Genomic DNA, 17,262 nt, shown 5'->3' with positions numbered 1-17,262 from the left:
ATCCACCTTTTATAATATTCTACTTGATCTGAAAGGAAAACATCCCCAATGGCAATTGTCTAAATGGCAAACTTATTTACAACGTGACATTGATGAAGAGGAATGGGAGATGACTGTTCAGTCCTTTAGAAAGTCTACTCATTGTATCGGTCATCATGAGGGCTTATTTAAGTGCATTTGGCAGTGGTATATGACCCCAGAAAAAATATCACATTTTGATTCAAAATGTTCCCCACTTTGTTGGAGGGGGTGTAACATGGCGGGTACTATAGAACATATATTATGGGAATGTCCCAAAATTAGAAAACTCTGGGATGATGTTGGAGGTTTTCTGAGACAGCTGCCAATGTCACTCCAGACGATACCACCTGGTATGGCACTCCTTCATTTGGGAACTAGGGACCTTCCCCCTCAAGAGAGACTGATTGCTGACCATATTTTTATTGTAACCAAGAATCAACTGGCATTACACTGGAAAACACCTCATATACCGAGATTAGAAGAGATCCTTAGGAAAGTAGAGTCTAACTTGTTGGCAGAGAAGGCTTGGTCTATCAGATGCGGGAACTTACAGTCTTTCATGAGGAAGGTTGATCTCTGGCCTACTGTGTACACGGCATCGAGGGTTCTGGAATTCTGAGGTGTCCTCCCTCCCTCCTTCTCTCTCTTCTTCCTCATGGTCCTTCTATTACCTTCTATCACCTTTTATTACCTCTCATTACCTTTTTTCACCTCTATTACTTTTTCTACAGTTATTACTTCCTCTACCCCTTGCATTGGAGACAACAGATACAAAACAGATACCCCCCCCCCCCCTGGAGAGAAGCTCTTCTTATGCACATGACCTATTGGACCTCACTAAAGGTAAAGTTGAACTTACACCATTCAACACTAACTTGGATAGTATGGAAAGCATAGTAGTTTAGTTATTAGTTTAGTTAGTTGTTTAGTTTTGTTTTGTTTAGTTTAGTTTAGTACAATATCATTAATCTACAATCTGCTAATTTTTTCAGACATTTATTCTGAAATTGTGTTTACCTCTTATCTGGAGTTAATTTAATGCATCTTATTATAGTTATCCTCAGTCAAGCGTTTATTCTGGAGACTGTGGGCTAAGATTCGCAGGCTCCACTCCCTGGAATCTCAGTAGGGGGTTAACTCCCCCATTTTCCAGGTTGAGAGGATCCTTATTTCTCATTAATTTAATTCCATACTCTCTCAATATATCTTAGAAATGTACACTTTAAACTTCAAATACTCATTATCAAGAATTTACTCCAGAGGTTGCAATTGTGTCAATATTATTTGACACAGATATATTTCTAGTAAGTAAGTAAGCACAATTCATATCATATCAAGTTGAAGATGGTTTAAACTTTCTATACACAGCATTTTAATAATTTGTTATAATTTTGTCATTTTCATAGTTTCTATATCTTAGTGAAATTTCCCATAATTTTTATGTGAATATTGGTGCTTTTCCACATTTATAGATAGGTCACACGCCTGGGTGCGTTGAACGCGTTTCTAGCACGTTTTTGCACCTATTGGCGTTTTTCGCGCGTTTTCTGCACGTTTGCGCGTTTTTCGCGCGTTTCTGCGCGTTTACGCGTTTTTTGCGCGTTTTTGCGCATTTTGCACGATTTTGAGGCTCTTTAAATTCTAACGCGGAATTCCGCATGGTAGCATTGCATTTACGCATCGGGATGCGGATTCTGTACCTTTATGCGGATTATATGCAGATTTAAGCGGATTTACAATCTATACAGTACTATTGAGTGTTTCTTTTTTATTCTACACCATCTCAAAGTTACATTTAACTTATTAATAAGCTAGTTATATGACTGAGTTTTATTTTTATAATGAAAATTTATATGTTAATGTGGGAAACTTTTTTATATATTGTTTATTTGTTACTTGTTATCATAGTTTTTATATCTTAGTGAAATTTCCCATCATTTTTATGTGAATATTGGTGCTTTTCCACATTTATAGATAGATCACACGCCTGGGTGCGTTGAACGCGTTTATAGCGCGTTTTCGCACCAATTGGCGTCTTCCGTGCGTCCTACACGTTGGCGCGTTTTTCGCGCGCTTTCTGCGCGTTTGCGCATTTTTGCGCGTTTTCGGCGTGTTTGCGCGTTTTTCGCGCGTTTCTGTGAGTTTGCGCGTTTTTTGAGCGTTTTTGCGCGATTTTGAAGCTTTTTAAATTCTAACGCGGAATTCAGCATGGTAGCATTAAATTTACGCATCTGGATGCGGATTCTGTACCTTTATGCAGATTTAATGCAGATTTAAGCGGATTTACAATCCACACAGTATTATTAAGTGTTTCTTTTTATTCTACACCATGATTATAAGCTGCAACTTTATTTCAAAGTGACATTTAACTTAATAATAAGCTAGTTATACGACTGAGTTTATTTTTATAGTGAAAATTTATATGTTAATGTGGGAAAAACTTTTTTATATATTGTTTATTTGTTATTTGTTTTACACATATTGCACACTATGCCATTAGATACTTACATAACTTGTATGCTGAAAAATTTTTCAATAAAAACTATTGTGATAAAGTTCCACTACTGGAGAAGGTTTTATCAGAACAAAAGAAATTCTCCAAGTGTGCCACCCATATTGAAACTACAGAGATCATCATCTACAAATGGTATCTCCCTTCCCCCTCCCCCTCACACACTCTCCTCCATGTCCCCTGGGACTGCCCCAAAGTCACACCATATTGGAATAAAGTATTCCAACTGATTTATTCGATAGCAGGATTTGTCTTTCCCACATCACCACAGCTTGCCTCATTTTTAATGGGGATCAACCAATTCCCTCCTTCACTCAGACTAGGAATCTCCCATATGCTGCATGACACCTTTTGCTGACCTATTGAAAACAATCCCATATCCCTACCCTATCTCAGATCACCCACCTAGTGGACTTCAACCTGAGAATAGAATATTTAGAGGACCACTATTGTGAAAATTGTAAAATGTAAAATACATGTAAACACATACAAATAAGAAGTATGTTTCTTGCAGAGTAAAATGAGCTATAAATTACATTTCTCCAATTTTGCTGTCACTTACAGTAAGCAGAAGAAACCTGACAGTTTTTTGACTAGTCAATCTCTTCATGGGGGATTCTCCGCATGTAATTATTTCTAAAGAGACAATCCCTGAAAGGATTTATATAAAGACTAGTCGACCTAAGCCCATTTAAATGAGTTATCAGGCTATCTTACGAAAATAAGTGCTACTTACCGGGGGCTTCCTCCAGCCCCAAGCTCCCAGCATGTCCCTTGCTGCAGCTCTCCCTACAGCCATTCGCCGCAGCTCTGTCCCGGTCCCCGGCGATGACGTCAGGGCGACCTCCAGGTCGGCCTGTACTGCGCCTGGGCGAGCGCGCTGTCAATCACTGCCACGTGGGCTGGAGCGGACTGCGCAGGTGCAGTAGTTGTGCGCCTGCGCAGTCCACTCTGGCCCACGTGGCGGTGATTGACAGCACCACTCGCCCACGCGCAGTACAGGCCAACCTGTAGATCGCCTTGACGTCATCGCCGGGGACCGGGAGCAAGCTGCGGCGAACGGCTGAAGGGAGAGCTGCGGCGAGGGACATGCTGGGAGCTTGGGGCTGAAGGAAGCCCCGAGTAAGTAGCACTTATTTTCGTAAGATTGCCTGATAACTCCTTTAAAAATTGGGCTCTAGGTCTGTCATCACCGCATGTGCGCGTGCACAAGCGCATACGCCCACGTCCAGCCCCCTTTCCCCGTCCTCCCTCTGTCCCAACGGCAAACGCATGGACACGGACAGGGGACGCAGAGACACAGGGGAACTATTACATAGGATGCAGACCACCCCCCTACCTGTTTGCACACTTTTTTGTCAGTTGAGCAGAGCAATTGTCATTTAGGGCTTCTTCACACTAAGGATGTTTGCGGGTGTTTTTTGAGTGCAGGCGATTTCAGAAATTGCCCTAAAAGCGCTTGTGCAATGATTCCCTATGAGAGTGTTCACATATGAGCGGTTCCATGACCGGGCAGGGCTCATACAGGACGGACCTACCATTTACCTGAAATAAAGCCGTGACACCTAATTGGAGTTTAAAGGCCACAGCTTTAATACAGATTTGAGATATTACAATCTAGAAAAACAATTAAATCAATCATGCATTAAACAACAATATTAAAATTAACTTGTGTAACCGTGCTCTGCCAGGTCCTGTGACAATGCCTTTCCTCTTCGGTACCACCCACCGGCTTGCGCTAAAACCTTGTGCCACTGACCCGCTCCAGTGGCACCCATTAAACTTTGCGCCACTGCACCTTGCCAGTGACGCCCATGGTGCCATTAACCAGTCGATGACCCACCCTAGAGCCACCTAGTTTAATAACTCAGAAACCATTGTGCCTCCATGGCACCCATACAGAGCTGGGACAAGGTCCTCCAGCACCCAAGGCTGAGACACTAAAATGCGCCCCTCTATCCCTCCCACCCCAGCCATCACACACTGATTGCTATTAGACTAAAAAGCGCCACAGGGCCCACAACCTCCCCAACACCTTAATATCTAGTTATCTGGCTTGCAGTCACTGCCATGTATCCCCTTTTCTTATTTCTTTCTGCTTCACACACAATTAGGAATGACAGCTGAATAAATTGTGCGCCCCCTCCTACATTGCGCCCTGAGGCTGGAGCCTCTCCAGCCTATGCCTCGGCCCGGCCCTGCACCCATATATCATAACCAGCACTATGCACTCTTAGCATAAAATGCCTTACTCCGTTCGCCAAGCACGGTGTGTACTTCTAGTTTCGATGTCGTCCAGGCCGGCATTGTCACAGACCCGCCTCTTGCTGTGACGAATCTGTTAGGATACTGTAACACACGAGGCAGCTGCGGCGAACAGCACCGCCGCCGCAGTTGCCTCCATGCCGCCATCCGTCCTCCCGGTGCCTAGGACGCCGAGGACGGAACGTTCTTTTGATCATGAGGTTGCCGTCTCGCGCGGGCGCGCGCACAGACGGGATCTTTATGCGGGGAGGAAGCCCGTCAGCTGACCTGCTGGTCGGCTGACGTCAGAGTAGTCCCACGGCGCCCAGGATTGGCTGATTCAGGAGGGGCGTGTCAGTGGGGTCTCCTCTGCTTCTTAAGCCTCCGGGCTTCATTCAGAGGTTGTCTGTTGTCGTGAATACCTCGCGTGTTAGCGCTCAGACCTTAGACTAGATCCCAGGTGTTGATATCAAGGACTTCACACCTAGATTAGGACATTGTTATATTGTACTGATTACCTGTTAATGACTCTTGGCTAAACTCTGACTCTGATTTCGCTTTCTGATTCTGTACTTCTGCCTATCTGCCTTATTAGTTGCTGAACCTCTGCCTGATTACCGATTACTCTCTTGCCTCACGATTCTGTACCGATACTTACCTCTTTGTTGCTGAACCTCTGCCTGATTACCGATTACTCTCCTGCCTCACGATTCTGTACCGATACTTACCTCTCTGTTGCCTAACCTTGCCTGTCAGACCATTCTACTCACCAGTGGGCCCTCGCCACTGGTGAGGTGCTAGCTTCACCAGCTCCTCTGGTGAAGTTATTCTTTAGTGCAGTACTGTTTACGTTTTCTGCTCCTAGGCTGCAGTACAGTCTGAATCACCTGCTTCTCAGGCGATCATTAGTGCAGTACTGTTTGTGTCTCCTGCTCCTAGGCTGCAGTACAGTCTGAGTCACCCGCTCCTCGGGTGATCACTCGGCTGCAGTACACTCTGAATCACCCGCTCCTCTGGAAATTCGGTCTCTTCAGTATTGTATCTCCAGCTTGCTGGAGCTTGAACTCTATTACACGGTCAGTGTACCGATAGTACCTCACCAGCCCCTCTGGTGAGGTCTCATAAAACTATTAAAGTCACGGTTGCACCAAGCACTACACACTCAGCTCTTTGTGTTGCTATACTGGTATTATTGGTGATTCTGCAGATCACACATAATCAGGTATAGCGTCTGCATTATTGGTGATTCTGCAGATCACCAAATAATCAGACATCTGAGTTGCGACACCCAACTGTTACAGATACAACAAGGGTAGCGTAGTTAGGGTATGTTCCCAATACCCACGTGGCCACTTGCGGAATTCTGACAAGCGGCGCACAGGGAGGGTGGGTGTAAGAGTTTGCTGTATCCTATTCGGGCAGAGAGAGAGAGCAGCTCTCCAGCTCTTTACTTATAATGCCTGGGGTAAGGTACCCCCTCAGGCACTCCACCTTTACTTCGCACCTGAGCAAAATTGTGCCTGTTCAGTCCATCCCAGGGCCTGCCCAGTCATGCCCCTTTCATTCCAGCTGTGCTTGCCCTCTCGGGTTACTTGACTGGGCAGGGCTCATACAGGACGGACCTACCATTTACCTGAAATAAAGCCGTGACAGCTAATTGGAGTTTAAAGGCCACAGCTTTAATACAGATTTGAGATATTACAATCTAGAAAAACAATTAAATCAATCATGCATTAAACAACAATATTAAAATTAACTTGTAACTGCGCTCTGCCATGTCCCGTGACAATGCCTTTCCTCTTCAGTACCACCCACCGGCTTGCACTAAAACCTTGTGCCACTGACCCGCGCCAGTGGCACCCATTAAACTTTGCGCCACTACACCTTGCCAGTGACGCCCATGGTGCCATTAACCAGTCAATGACCCCCTCTAGAGCCACCTAGTTTAATGACCCAGAAACCATTGTGCCTCCATGGCACCCATATATCATAACCAGCACTATGCACTCTTAGCATAAAATTCCTTACTCCGTTCGCCAAGCACGGTGTGTACTTCTGGTTTCGATGTCGTCCAGGCCGGCATTGTCACGGACCCGCCACGGCATTCGGGCTTGCCGCTTCAAGGACAAATGCCCGCCCTCAAACAGAGCTCGGCTTCTAGGGCTTCTCCTAACCCGGACAGAAAAATCTCATTACCCAGAACGCTCAGGTGAACCCCATCATTTTGAAAATGCCCCTCCTGACTCTCTAGCAATCTGTGACAGACGGCTATGCCCCCCCTTTGTGCTATAAATTTCGAAATAGGTCTGTTTATTCTTAGCCTGGAACGGTTTAAGACTCTTTCTGGGGCAGGTGGGCGCCAGTTAGATCTCGTGATCATATCGGACCATATAATGGTTGCCCGCGGGACCTCTTGCCTAACTTGTCTAAAAAATTCCTTTATATCCAGCATCAGGAGATGCATTGGCTTCGTCCCTACGTCGTTTCCCCCTATGTGTGTTATGACTATATCTGGCTGCTCCCTCAGCCTGGCTAGCTGGGTCAGTTTTTGGCCTGGCCCTTCCACCTTTGCCCCGGGAATCCAAACCAGTGTACCTCCCATTCCCCTCTTACCTGCCCCAGCCACTGACCCCTTTCTTGGAGCGCCGCCCGGCGTTCTGCCCGTGCTACAAATGAATGCCCCATGATCCACACCCTATACCTTTGCTGACCTAAATGGGAAAGAAACAGAAACAAACCATGCATTATCTAACTAAGGTTTTTTTTTGTTTTTTTTTTAATATCTACCCGCAGCTAGTGCTCTGCCGGGTGGAAAATTAACCAGCAGCCAGTGCTCTGTCGGGTTGAACATAACATCTGTCTTCATACCCCCACGCTTGCAGCTACTGATCTGCCAGGCGTGGGAATACAATTTTATTTTTTGTTTTGTTTTCTGGGTACCGTGGCCCTGGCTCCCCTTTCCTGCAGCTATTGCTCTGCCAGGCTGGGAACGCGGTACAGGTATCCTGCCTCTTGACCATGACGCAGTCCCGTTCACCTTCCTGCAGCTAGCGTTCTGCCAGGTGTGGGTGGACATACGTCTGGAACCTGCGTGATTCCCATCTCCCAGTCTTTTTTAACATCTCATCCCTCAGTCCCCACCGGGTGGCCTATGTAGCCACGCCGATCCGGAAGGAATGTGACCCATACCTGGCCGCGTTGAGGACTATGTGTGCTAGTGCGTGTTTTTGTACTGCTGTGAACTGGACATTGCTGAGCCGTCCCTGTGTCGGAGTAAGGGGCCCCCTTGGTTGCCTCAATAGAGCACCAGGTTCCTGTATGATTGCACCGGGCAAGATATCTCACCCCTCGTCTCGCGCAGCCGCAATGTGACTCCCTTTGCCCTCTGGTCCGTCTTGGACCTTGCAATATGTACCCAGATTGCCCCCTGCGACAAGGTTACATCGTGCATCTGCATGCCCCCTTTCTCACGCTTTCGAGGGCTTACTAATTCCCCCATGCTCAGCGCTCCATGGAAGGCTAGCGTAAATGCCAGTTGGAACAGGCTGAGTTTGTACCCGTCGCGGCAGGTCTGAGTAAGGGCCCTGAGTAGCTCGACTAAGAGTGGTAACGTGATGGGCCGACGTCTGTCCGACTTCGGCTTTGGGGTGCTCCGTTTAAAACCTTTGACCATCTGTCTCACTAGGAAACTCTTGGTCCGATCTGGTTCGCCCCTCAGTTTGAAAAAAAAGGCTAGTGCGGCTAAGACCCTGTCCACGGCTGCTCCCGAGGTAGCACTGTCGCACGAGTCAACTAGGAAATACGCTATGCGCTCTTCGCTGTCCCGCCCGTCGCGTAGTGCCTGTGCCCCTCCCAGGTCCTCCCACCTTTTCCATATCCTTGAATATGCTGCCCATGTGGCTGGTGACAGTGATTGCCTTACCCAACCCGCCACTCGTTCGAGGCAATATCCCATAGGTGTGCTGGCATTTTGGTCGGCATCGCTTCTGCCTCTGGCACCATTTCCTGGGAACCACTCCAGCTGAAAATGAGACATGCATCAGCCACCTCGTTATCCACCCCTGGAATATGTACCGCCTGGAACGTAATGTTATGCTGAAGGCAGAGCAAGACAAACTACAGAATCAAGTTAACCACTGGTGGCGAGGACGATGTCAGCTCGTTTACCGCGAAAACTACCGCCATGTTGTCGGTTCTGAATATCACCGAGCTATTCGCCAACTCACCACCCCAAGCCGTTACTGCTACCACCAGAGGGAAGAATTCCAGGAATGCTAGATTTTTTGGTGGTGGTGACTGCCGCCAACGCTCCGGCCACCTGTCACTCACCCAGCGCCCATTGAAATACGCCCTGAACCCGGATGACCCTGCCACATCAGTGTAGAGTTGGATGTCCTGGTTATTACGCCGGTCACGGGGCCATAACATTCTGCCATTGTATTTGGCTAAGAACGTTCTCCATACATGGAGGTCTTCCCTTGTATCCCGTGTGAGCCTAATATGGTGGTGGGGGATTTGGGCCCCAGCTGTCGAGAATGCGACGCGTCTGCAGAATATCCTGCCCATTGGCATTATCCAGCTGGCAAAATGTAGCTTTCCCAGCAATGACTGCAGTTCCCGTAACGTCTTCTTTTGTTTGGCCAGGGCTTTGTTAATGATTGCTAGCAAGCCGCTCAGTTTATCCTGCGGCCTCTGCCTCTGAATCCAATTATATACCTAGGAATTGAGCCTGGTGGTGGGGCCCTCAGTCTTGTCGCTTGCCAGGGGGACCCCAAACTTCTCAAACACCTCGACTAGCGTCTGCATGACCCGCTCGCATTCTTCTGATCCCTCCGACCCCACACATAAAAAATCATCGAGGTAATGCACCAGACCCTTGAAACCACTCTCCCGTTTTACCACCCACTCGAGGAAGGTACTGAAAGTCTCAAAGTACGCACAGGAGATCAAGCAGCCCATGGGCAAACACCTGTCCACATGGTACAGCCCTTGGAAGTGGCACCCCAGGAGGTGCAGGCTGTCCTTATGGACCGGAAGTAGTCGGAATGCCGACTCTACATCCACTTTGCCCATTAAGGCTCCTCGACCCCTGCTGCGCACTAGGGCGGCCGCCCTGTCGAAAGATGTATAATGAACCCTGGCCATGTCCGCGTCAATGCCATCGTTTACCGAGCTCCCCGCGGGGTGGGATAGGTGCTGTATCAGACGAAACTTCCCTGCCTCCTTTTTTGGTACCACCCCCAGGGGAGATATACGCAGCTTGGGTATTGGGGGGGGATTTGAATGGGCCTGCCATTCTCTCCATGTCTAGCTCCTTTTGGGCCACCACTTGTGGGTATTGGTAGGCCGACTTGAGGTTTTTGCATCTTGTCTCGGGATTGTCAGATGTGCACGGTATTCGAAAACCGTTCCGGAAACCGTGTACAAGCAAGTCGGCCTGCGCCCTGTGTGGGTAGCTATTTAGCCATGGCAGCATTGCCATGACGTTCACTGGTGTGGCCCCCTTTTCCAGAGCCTGTTTTGGATTTAAAACCGTGTGAAGGGGGTTCTTTTTGTAAGATTTGTTCTCTGGATGCCCTGTGACCCCGCAATGAGAGCAGTCATGCTTGAATTTACATGCATTTCCCCACTTGCAAGACCCGCTGTTGAACTTCCAGTATGGGCCCTTTTTCTGCTGAGCTGGCTGGGTTCTGGATCCGCCGACATTGGACAGAAAGGACTTGCCACCCCCCTGTGAATTTGCTGCCACTTTAGCCATTGTCATCATTGTTGTCCAGAGTGTAATGTCCCTATGGTTCTAGTTCAGGGCAGGGTGAACCACCATTCGCTGCCTGAATTGCTCGTCGTAGCGTAGCCAGGCGTGACCCCCGAAACTGCGATACGCCTGTGATATCACGTCGCAATAGCCAAACAGGGCCGAACATTGCTCTGGGAACTTTTTGCCGATAATGCTCTCCAGTATGTAAAAGGCTTGCGTCCAATGACTTATATTCCTGGGAATCAGTCTAAATCGTCTCCTGTCCTCATCCTCCTGTCTCCGATGCTCCTTCCCTTTCTCCCATTTTTCTATGTTAAGATTGTCCAATGGTAATAGCGTGAATATGTCCACTTATTGTCTCTTCCAGATTTTTTCTTTTACCTCCAAGGGTATGTGTATACCCATGGGGGCCTCAAGCGAATGATGGGGTCCGCTTAGTGAAAAGTCAGATATACGTGGGAAATTCACGGAATTCCCACTGTAGCCGACGCCGGTCTCGCCTGAGTTGCTCGCTGAGCTGGGTGTGCTGGCGCCGCTACTTGGTGCGTCTCACTTCACGCCAGCGTCTACTGCCCCCGACCCAGCTTGCTGCAGTGTGTTTTGCGCCCTGATGACATTTAGGATCTCTTGCAACATGCTGACTCCCTCACTGCCCAGTGATACCCTGTTACACAGCTGCAATGCATTTGCAACAATATTGGTAGTTTGGCTATTGACCTCACCTGTCCTGCTGTCAGTAAGTGCTGCTTGTGGTGCGTACGTCCCGTGGTGCCTATCCTCGTTGGTTGTCTGTTCCTCCGAGAGTGGCGATGTGGGGCCTGCGCCCCCGGTTAGCTGTGGGGGCAGCAACAAGGAAGATACGCCCTTGGACCAGCTGTTAGTGGGCCATCCGCTAGGGCGATTAGGCATGTCCGCCACTGGTCCCTCGTCGTTTCTGTGCTGCGGACCTAAACCTAACCTCACCTTTTTATATTGCCGTCCCTCGCCGTCTGCGGTCCTGTGGTATCCGGTGCGCCTTCCGGCATCCCCGGATCGCCCGTGATTACCCATTGCCGCGCCTCCAGGTTCGCCGTGGTGAACTGGGGAGCAGGATCTGAATCTACGATGGTCCCCGCTAGTCCGCAGCTCCGCGCATGAAGAGCTGTCCTCCTTGGCGGAGCTGTGGATGGGGGGTGGAGCTGTGGATGGGGGACGGGCTGGGGGGCCTGCGGAGGGAGGGTGGGGTGGCCGTTTCGGAGCGGCAGCGAACGGCTTTCTGGGAGAGTGGGTAAATCTGGGTGGCTTCCTCCCCGCTTGGGGAGCTGTCCTCACTGGAGGATCAGTGGATTGGTGGCCAGCTGGGGGGTTCCTGCGGGGGGAGTGGGGGACGGCCACTCTGTTGGGGCACTTGTGGGGCCTGTCGCCTGGGTCTTTTTGGCCTGGGGATATGGGCAGGAGTGCTGGAGCCGGGGGAAGGGGGGGGGGGGGGGTCGGGTCTAGAGGTTGGTCTGGCGGGCGGGGGACAGATTGGGGGCCGGGATGTGGAGCAGCGGCGGCAGGTTTGCTGTGGCCGCAGGTCGCCGCTGTTTTGCGATGATCTCCCCGCGGGCCGGTGGCCATTTTCCCGGAGCCGCCATCTTGTTGTGCGCCTGCTGAGATCCGGCGGCCACTTTCTTGAGGCCGCCAGGCGCCGCCCTTTTTTTGGGGCCTGTTTGCCGCGCTGGAGGGAGGGGCGGGGGCTGGCGAGGAAAGCCTGCAGATGGGGGATCTGGAGCCGCGGCGAGAGGGGGGCTTTGTGCCTGGCCGGCCTGTCCAGTGTTGAGGTGGCCTGATTCGGAGGTGGCGCGGGTTGGGAGAGGCCTGTGCGGCTGGCACCGCGCCCCTGGACAGATTTGTGAGCACCCTGTTCCCCCTCTCCTGGGATCGGATGAGGCGTGAGCTCAGGGGGTTTGAAGTGTCCTGCAGTGGGGCCCCGTAGGACTGGCCGAGCCCCCCTTGTTTGCCTTGTTGGGGACCCTGCCGGGCTGTACCGCGCGAGGGGGTGCCTGGACCTGCGAGGAGAGGCATCGGCCTGCCGAGGAGGGGGTAAGTGATACAGCTGGGACCTTACTGTGAAAGAGGCCTCAGTGATTATTTTGCTTGTATATATGCTGAAAGGTTATTTTTACCAATTAGTTGATAAGACCTTTATGAGAAGCATTGTGAATAGAGCCTAATGATTTTATTTGGGCAGATTTACCAGCCGATTGATTTTCCAATTGATTTCCATTCAATTTCATGAGAAAATTAATCCGAAAAACAATCGAAATCAGATCGGACTCGTTGGAAATTATCTATCGAGTCATTATCTGCCAAAAAACTCATTGGCCTCTATTCATAAAACATTTGGGGTGGAAAAAATCGTGAAGGGAAAATACCGCATCGGTATTTTAGACCTCTGGGTGGTCATTCATAAAAATCTTGCCAGCTGCGATGCAAGTGCGGAGATCTCCCGCAGAAGGCTGGCGGTAAGCTGTCGGAAGGCATGCGGAAACACTGAAGCCGGCAGAGTCCCTCCGTGCGCTGCTCTCTCTGGGAGGTCTGTCCCATTCACTTTCATGTAATCCGAACTCTACTCGCTACATCAGAGGAAGCGGTATTTCCCGTCCATATACTGCTTCCTCTAATATTTATGAATTGCCATTTTGTAACTTTTTCTAGATAAATCTAGAAAAACACGCACAAGGCGGAAATGTACCGCTCTGCTGGGGAATTGTAACTTTTCTTGCGGAAACAGCTTTTAAGAATGCACACTGTGTTAGATGATCGGGAAAGTCAGCTGTTTTGTGCGGTAAACTTGCGGGTAACGTTTTATGAATAGAGGCCATTGTATATTCCCAGCATTAGGGGAGGGAGGGAGGCTTTTGGAAGATGGAGCAGTGTGGGCGATGTCACGCAGGAGCCGGGTTAGTGGGCAGAACATTGCTCTTGCCTGTCACTCAGCCAGGTTTTACACATGCTGTATTCTTAAAGGATACCACAACTGAAATGTGACATAATGAGATAGACATGTGTATGTACAGCGCCTAGCACACAGATAACTAGGCTGTGTTCCTTTTTTTCTTTCTCTGCCTGAAAGAGTTAAATATCAGGTATGTAAGTGGCTGACTCAGTCCTGACTCAGACAGGAAGTGACTACAGTGTGACCCTCACTGATAAGAAATTCCAACTATAAAACACTTTCCTAGCAGAAAATGGCTCCTGAGAGCAAGAAAGAGGTAAAAAAGGGGAATTTCTTATCAGTGAGGGTCACACTGTAGTCACTTCCTGTCTGAGTCAGGACTGAGTCAGCCACTTACATACCTGATATTTAACTCTTTCAGGCAGAGAAAGAAAAAAAGGAACACAGCATAGTTATCTGTGTGCTAGGCACTGTACATACACATGTCTATCTCATTATGTCACATTTCAGTTGTGGTATCCTTTAACAGAGGCTACATCTCCCACCATGGAAGACTTCGCCAGGCACTTCAAAATGTGACACAGCTGCTGTTTCTGCTGGGGAAGATGGCAGATCCCATAACAGGGGGCTAGAGGAGCACCCCATAGGCAAATAATGACGATAACCCCAACCATGCACTTAATTATAAACCCACTTTATGGGGAGGTGTATTTTATGTCTTCACTTTCAGGTGCTCAGTCGCCTTTAAAACCCTTCACTTTATAGATCTAAATGTTTAGAAGTTACCGCATATGGCTGAATTGCAGGGAAGTGGGGCTTTGTGCTGCATATAGCATATATATATATATATATATATATATATATATATATATATATATATATATATATATATATATATATATATATATATATATAGCTATAGCATCTGATCAATCTACGGACAGGAAAAACCACAGCTGCTGTTTACCATTCAATTTATATTACCTCTGATTAGTATAGCGTAGCCTATTGCATATTTGAAGCACTTGTACAACTATAGAGCAAATACTACAACTGCCTATTCCTAAACACATTGGCAACAACACCAGGAAGTTGTTTTCCTAAACATGAGAAAAAAATACAATCTCAGCCTTCGCCCACTCTCTGATTTCCTTTCCAAGATTTTCAAGCAAGCCAAGCAAGCGATTGGTAGAGGGTGTGGCATGCCAGAGCGCGCGCTAACCATGGAGAGTCCCCAATATCACCCTCCCACCTCACAGGCTCAGATGGGTGTGGCCGGAGAGATTTTTTTTTTTTAATTCGCATACGTGATTTATCGGTATTGAAATTGATACAGGGTAATAAGAGAGTATGGATTGAGAAAACAGTAAATATAAGGAAAAGTCTGCAGCTCTCTGTGAAGCAGATTCATCTTCCACTAGCGAAGAAAGAAGAAGGAGGCCGGTCTATTCGGTCACCACGCCCATCACACAGGGTTCCTCCCTCCCCAAGGGGTGGAGCCGGTAGAGCCTTGTAGGGCTTGTGCGTATCTAATACTTCGCTCTATTCTTTTCCTCCCCCAGAGGGCAGCGCATCCGTCCTTGTTGGCTCCGCCATTTTGTAGGCACCGCGAGGCAAGGAGCGACGATCGGCATTTAACCCTCCAGCGTTTGTGCAGCCAGTCTCAGCATGAGCTCTCCAGTGAACGTGAAGAAGCTGAAGGTGTCCGAGCTGAAGGAGGAGCTGAAAAAGAGGCGGCTGAGCGACAAAGGCCTGAAGGCTGAGCTGATGGAGCGGCTGCAGGAGGCCCTGGACCAGGAGACGGAGGGCGGTGTGGTGGGAGCCCGAGAGGACGACGCGGAGGCCAGTGAGGCAGCCGACGCGGAGCAGGGCGGAGCGGAGGACGAGGAAGAAGAGGACGAGGAAGGGATGGAAACAGGCGGAGAGAATGGAGGAGATGCGGGCCAGGATGATGGCAACGAGGAGGAGGAAGCGGCCGCTGCTGCCAGCCAAGATGATGAGAATGGTGACGACCAGGGCTTCCAGGAGGGCGAGGAGGATGAAGACGATGAGGGCATCCCTGTGGGCCTGGAAGAAGAGGAGGCCGCCGAGGAGAATGGCGGCGGGAAAGATGCCGCGAAGTCAGCAGAGAGCGTCCCCAGTGGGCCTCGGCCCCTTATGGCCATCAAGGTGGATGAGGCCGGAGCGGCCGGCAGGAATGGTGAGTGTGGCGGGTGCTGGAGGGGAGGGGGGGGGGGGTACTCAATGCTTGCGGTTTATGTCGCCCTATTCATGCCAATGTATGGGACTATATGTATGGGCGCCATTTACAGCACGCCGGGCTCGGGGTGAGGTCACGCACTTGCCTGGGGCCCTTATTGTATCGTCGCCGTTGGGTGTAAGTGACGTAACTTCCTAGGCAGGGCTTAGGGTACCGGGTTCGCACCTGCTCCTCGGCGCGGCCATTGTGCCCCTTGTCTGGCGTAGTGGGGGATGGGTGGCTGCACGGCTCCATTTTGTAAGGCTCTGATTGTCTTAGCGCATGTGCACTGCACCTTTCCTCCCTATGCCGTGCCCTGCACAGTCTAGCTTATGTAGTAGGTGAATCTTCTGTTTCCCGCGTGTTCCATCGTGTTGTTCTTGGGGTTCTTTTATTACACATAAGAGAGTTCCTGCAGCCAGTGCGCCTCTAGTACTCACAACGCAAGCATTTCAGTTCAAACTATTGACAATCTAATCTGAAAATAGTTCTGCACCTTGGCCGGGTAACATGCTAGGAAACAACTACTGTACATTTTGTCACTGCAGAATCCTAACATCAGCCAATATAACATTGTTCTGCAACAAATTGGTCAGGCATGTCACCTCTTGTATGGGTTTTTTTTTTAAACCACTGGGCTAACATACAGTAGAATGAAATAAATTAGCCAGGGGGCCCACTTTTTTCGGGGGGGGGGGGGGGGGGGGGGATTTCCTGGTTTTGGCATCAAACACTTTCCTATATCAATATGTGGCTATATTCTTGTGTAGCCCTGCCACTGATGCTTAGCCTAGGCTGTTAGAAGGGAAAGTGAGGGGAATATGGAGCAGGACTAATTTCCACTTAAACAATGCAAGTTTCCTGACTTTCCAGCTCCTGTGTTTTTAAAGGTCCGTACACACGCCGGACTGGAGGCAACGATGGATCCGCCGTCACCTCCCGCTGGGTGGGCGTTCCAGCGACAGCCGTATCAGTCCGCAGACTGACTGTACACGCGCCCGGACTGTCGCTGGAACGCCCACCCAGCGGGAGGTGACGACGGACCCGTCGTTGCCTCCAGTCCGGCGTGTGTACGGACCTTTAGGGTCAGTTGTCATTAGCCGCTATAAAGATTTGCATAAGTGTGATCTGGATAGCAGAGCCATTGAGAATATAGGCAGCGTTTCCCTGCCGAGGCGGGCATGCAAGGAAACACAGGTTCGTGCTGAGTTTGACATTAGTGGAAGTGGGCCCAAATGCTTTTAGCCACAGATCCTGAACAAGCATGAAGATCAGATGTTTGACTGGATTAGGTGCATGCTTGTTTCATTGATGAGACAAGATGTATTTTGTACTGAGGTTGAAGCTCTTGGTAAACTTGCATTCAGCAGTGCTACACCTACCGCGTTTCCCTGAATGTACCTAATGTAGTCCAGTAAGTGCCATGTATACAGGAAGTGATTTCTGTTTACTTTGTAGGATGGCACTACTGGACAGAGCAGTGCTTTTGGGCACAGCCGGCGCCACCATAGACTACAAAAGGAATCACAACTGAGCGGTGTTCAGTAGCGTCGGTGCCGTCAGAAGAC

The 17,262-nt window shown here is 49.4% G+C and overlaps 1 protein-coding gene across 1 annotated transcript in view; it reads left to right on the top strand.

The window, feature by feature from the left end:
* Positions 1 to 14,894: 14,894 nt before the first annotated feature.
* HNRNPU (heterogeneous nuclear ribonucleoprotein U) overlaps positions 14,895 to 17,262 on the top strand; it is a 33,395-nt gene continuing 31,027 nt past the window's right edge. The window contains exon 1 of the mRNA XM_068232059.1: positions 14,895 to 15,655. Coding sequence (XP_068088160.1) covers positions 15,124 to 15,655 — 532 coding nt within the window. The 5' untranslated portion in view covers positions 14,895 to 15,123. The remainder of the gene's footprint in view (positions 15,656 to 17,262) is intronic.

Source organism: Hyperolius riggenbachi, chromosome 4 (assembly GCF_040937935.1).
Source record: "Hyperolius riggenbachi isolate aHypRig1 chromosome 4, aHypRig1.pri, whole genome shotgun sequence".
Classification (NCBI taxonomy): domain Eukaryota; kingdom Metazoa; phylum Chordata; class Amphibia; order Anura; family Hyperoliidae; genus Hyperolius; species Hyperolius riggenbachi.
Note: the sequence above shows the minus strand (reverse complement) of the source record. Positions and strands in the feature narration are given on the sequence as shown.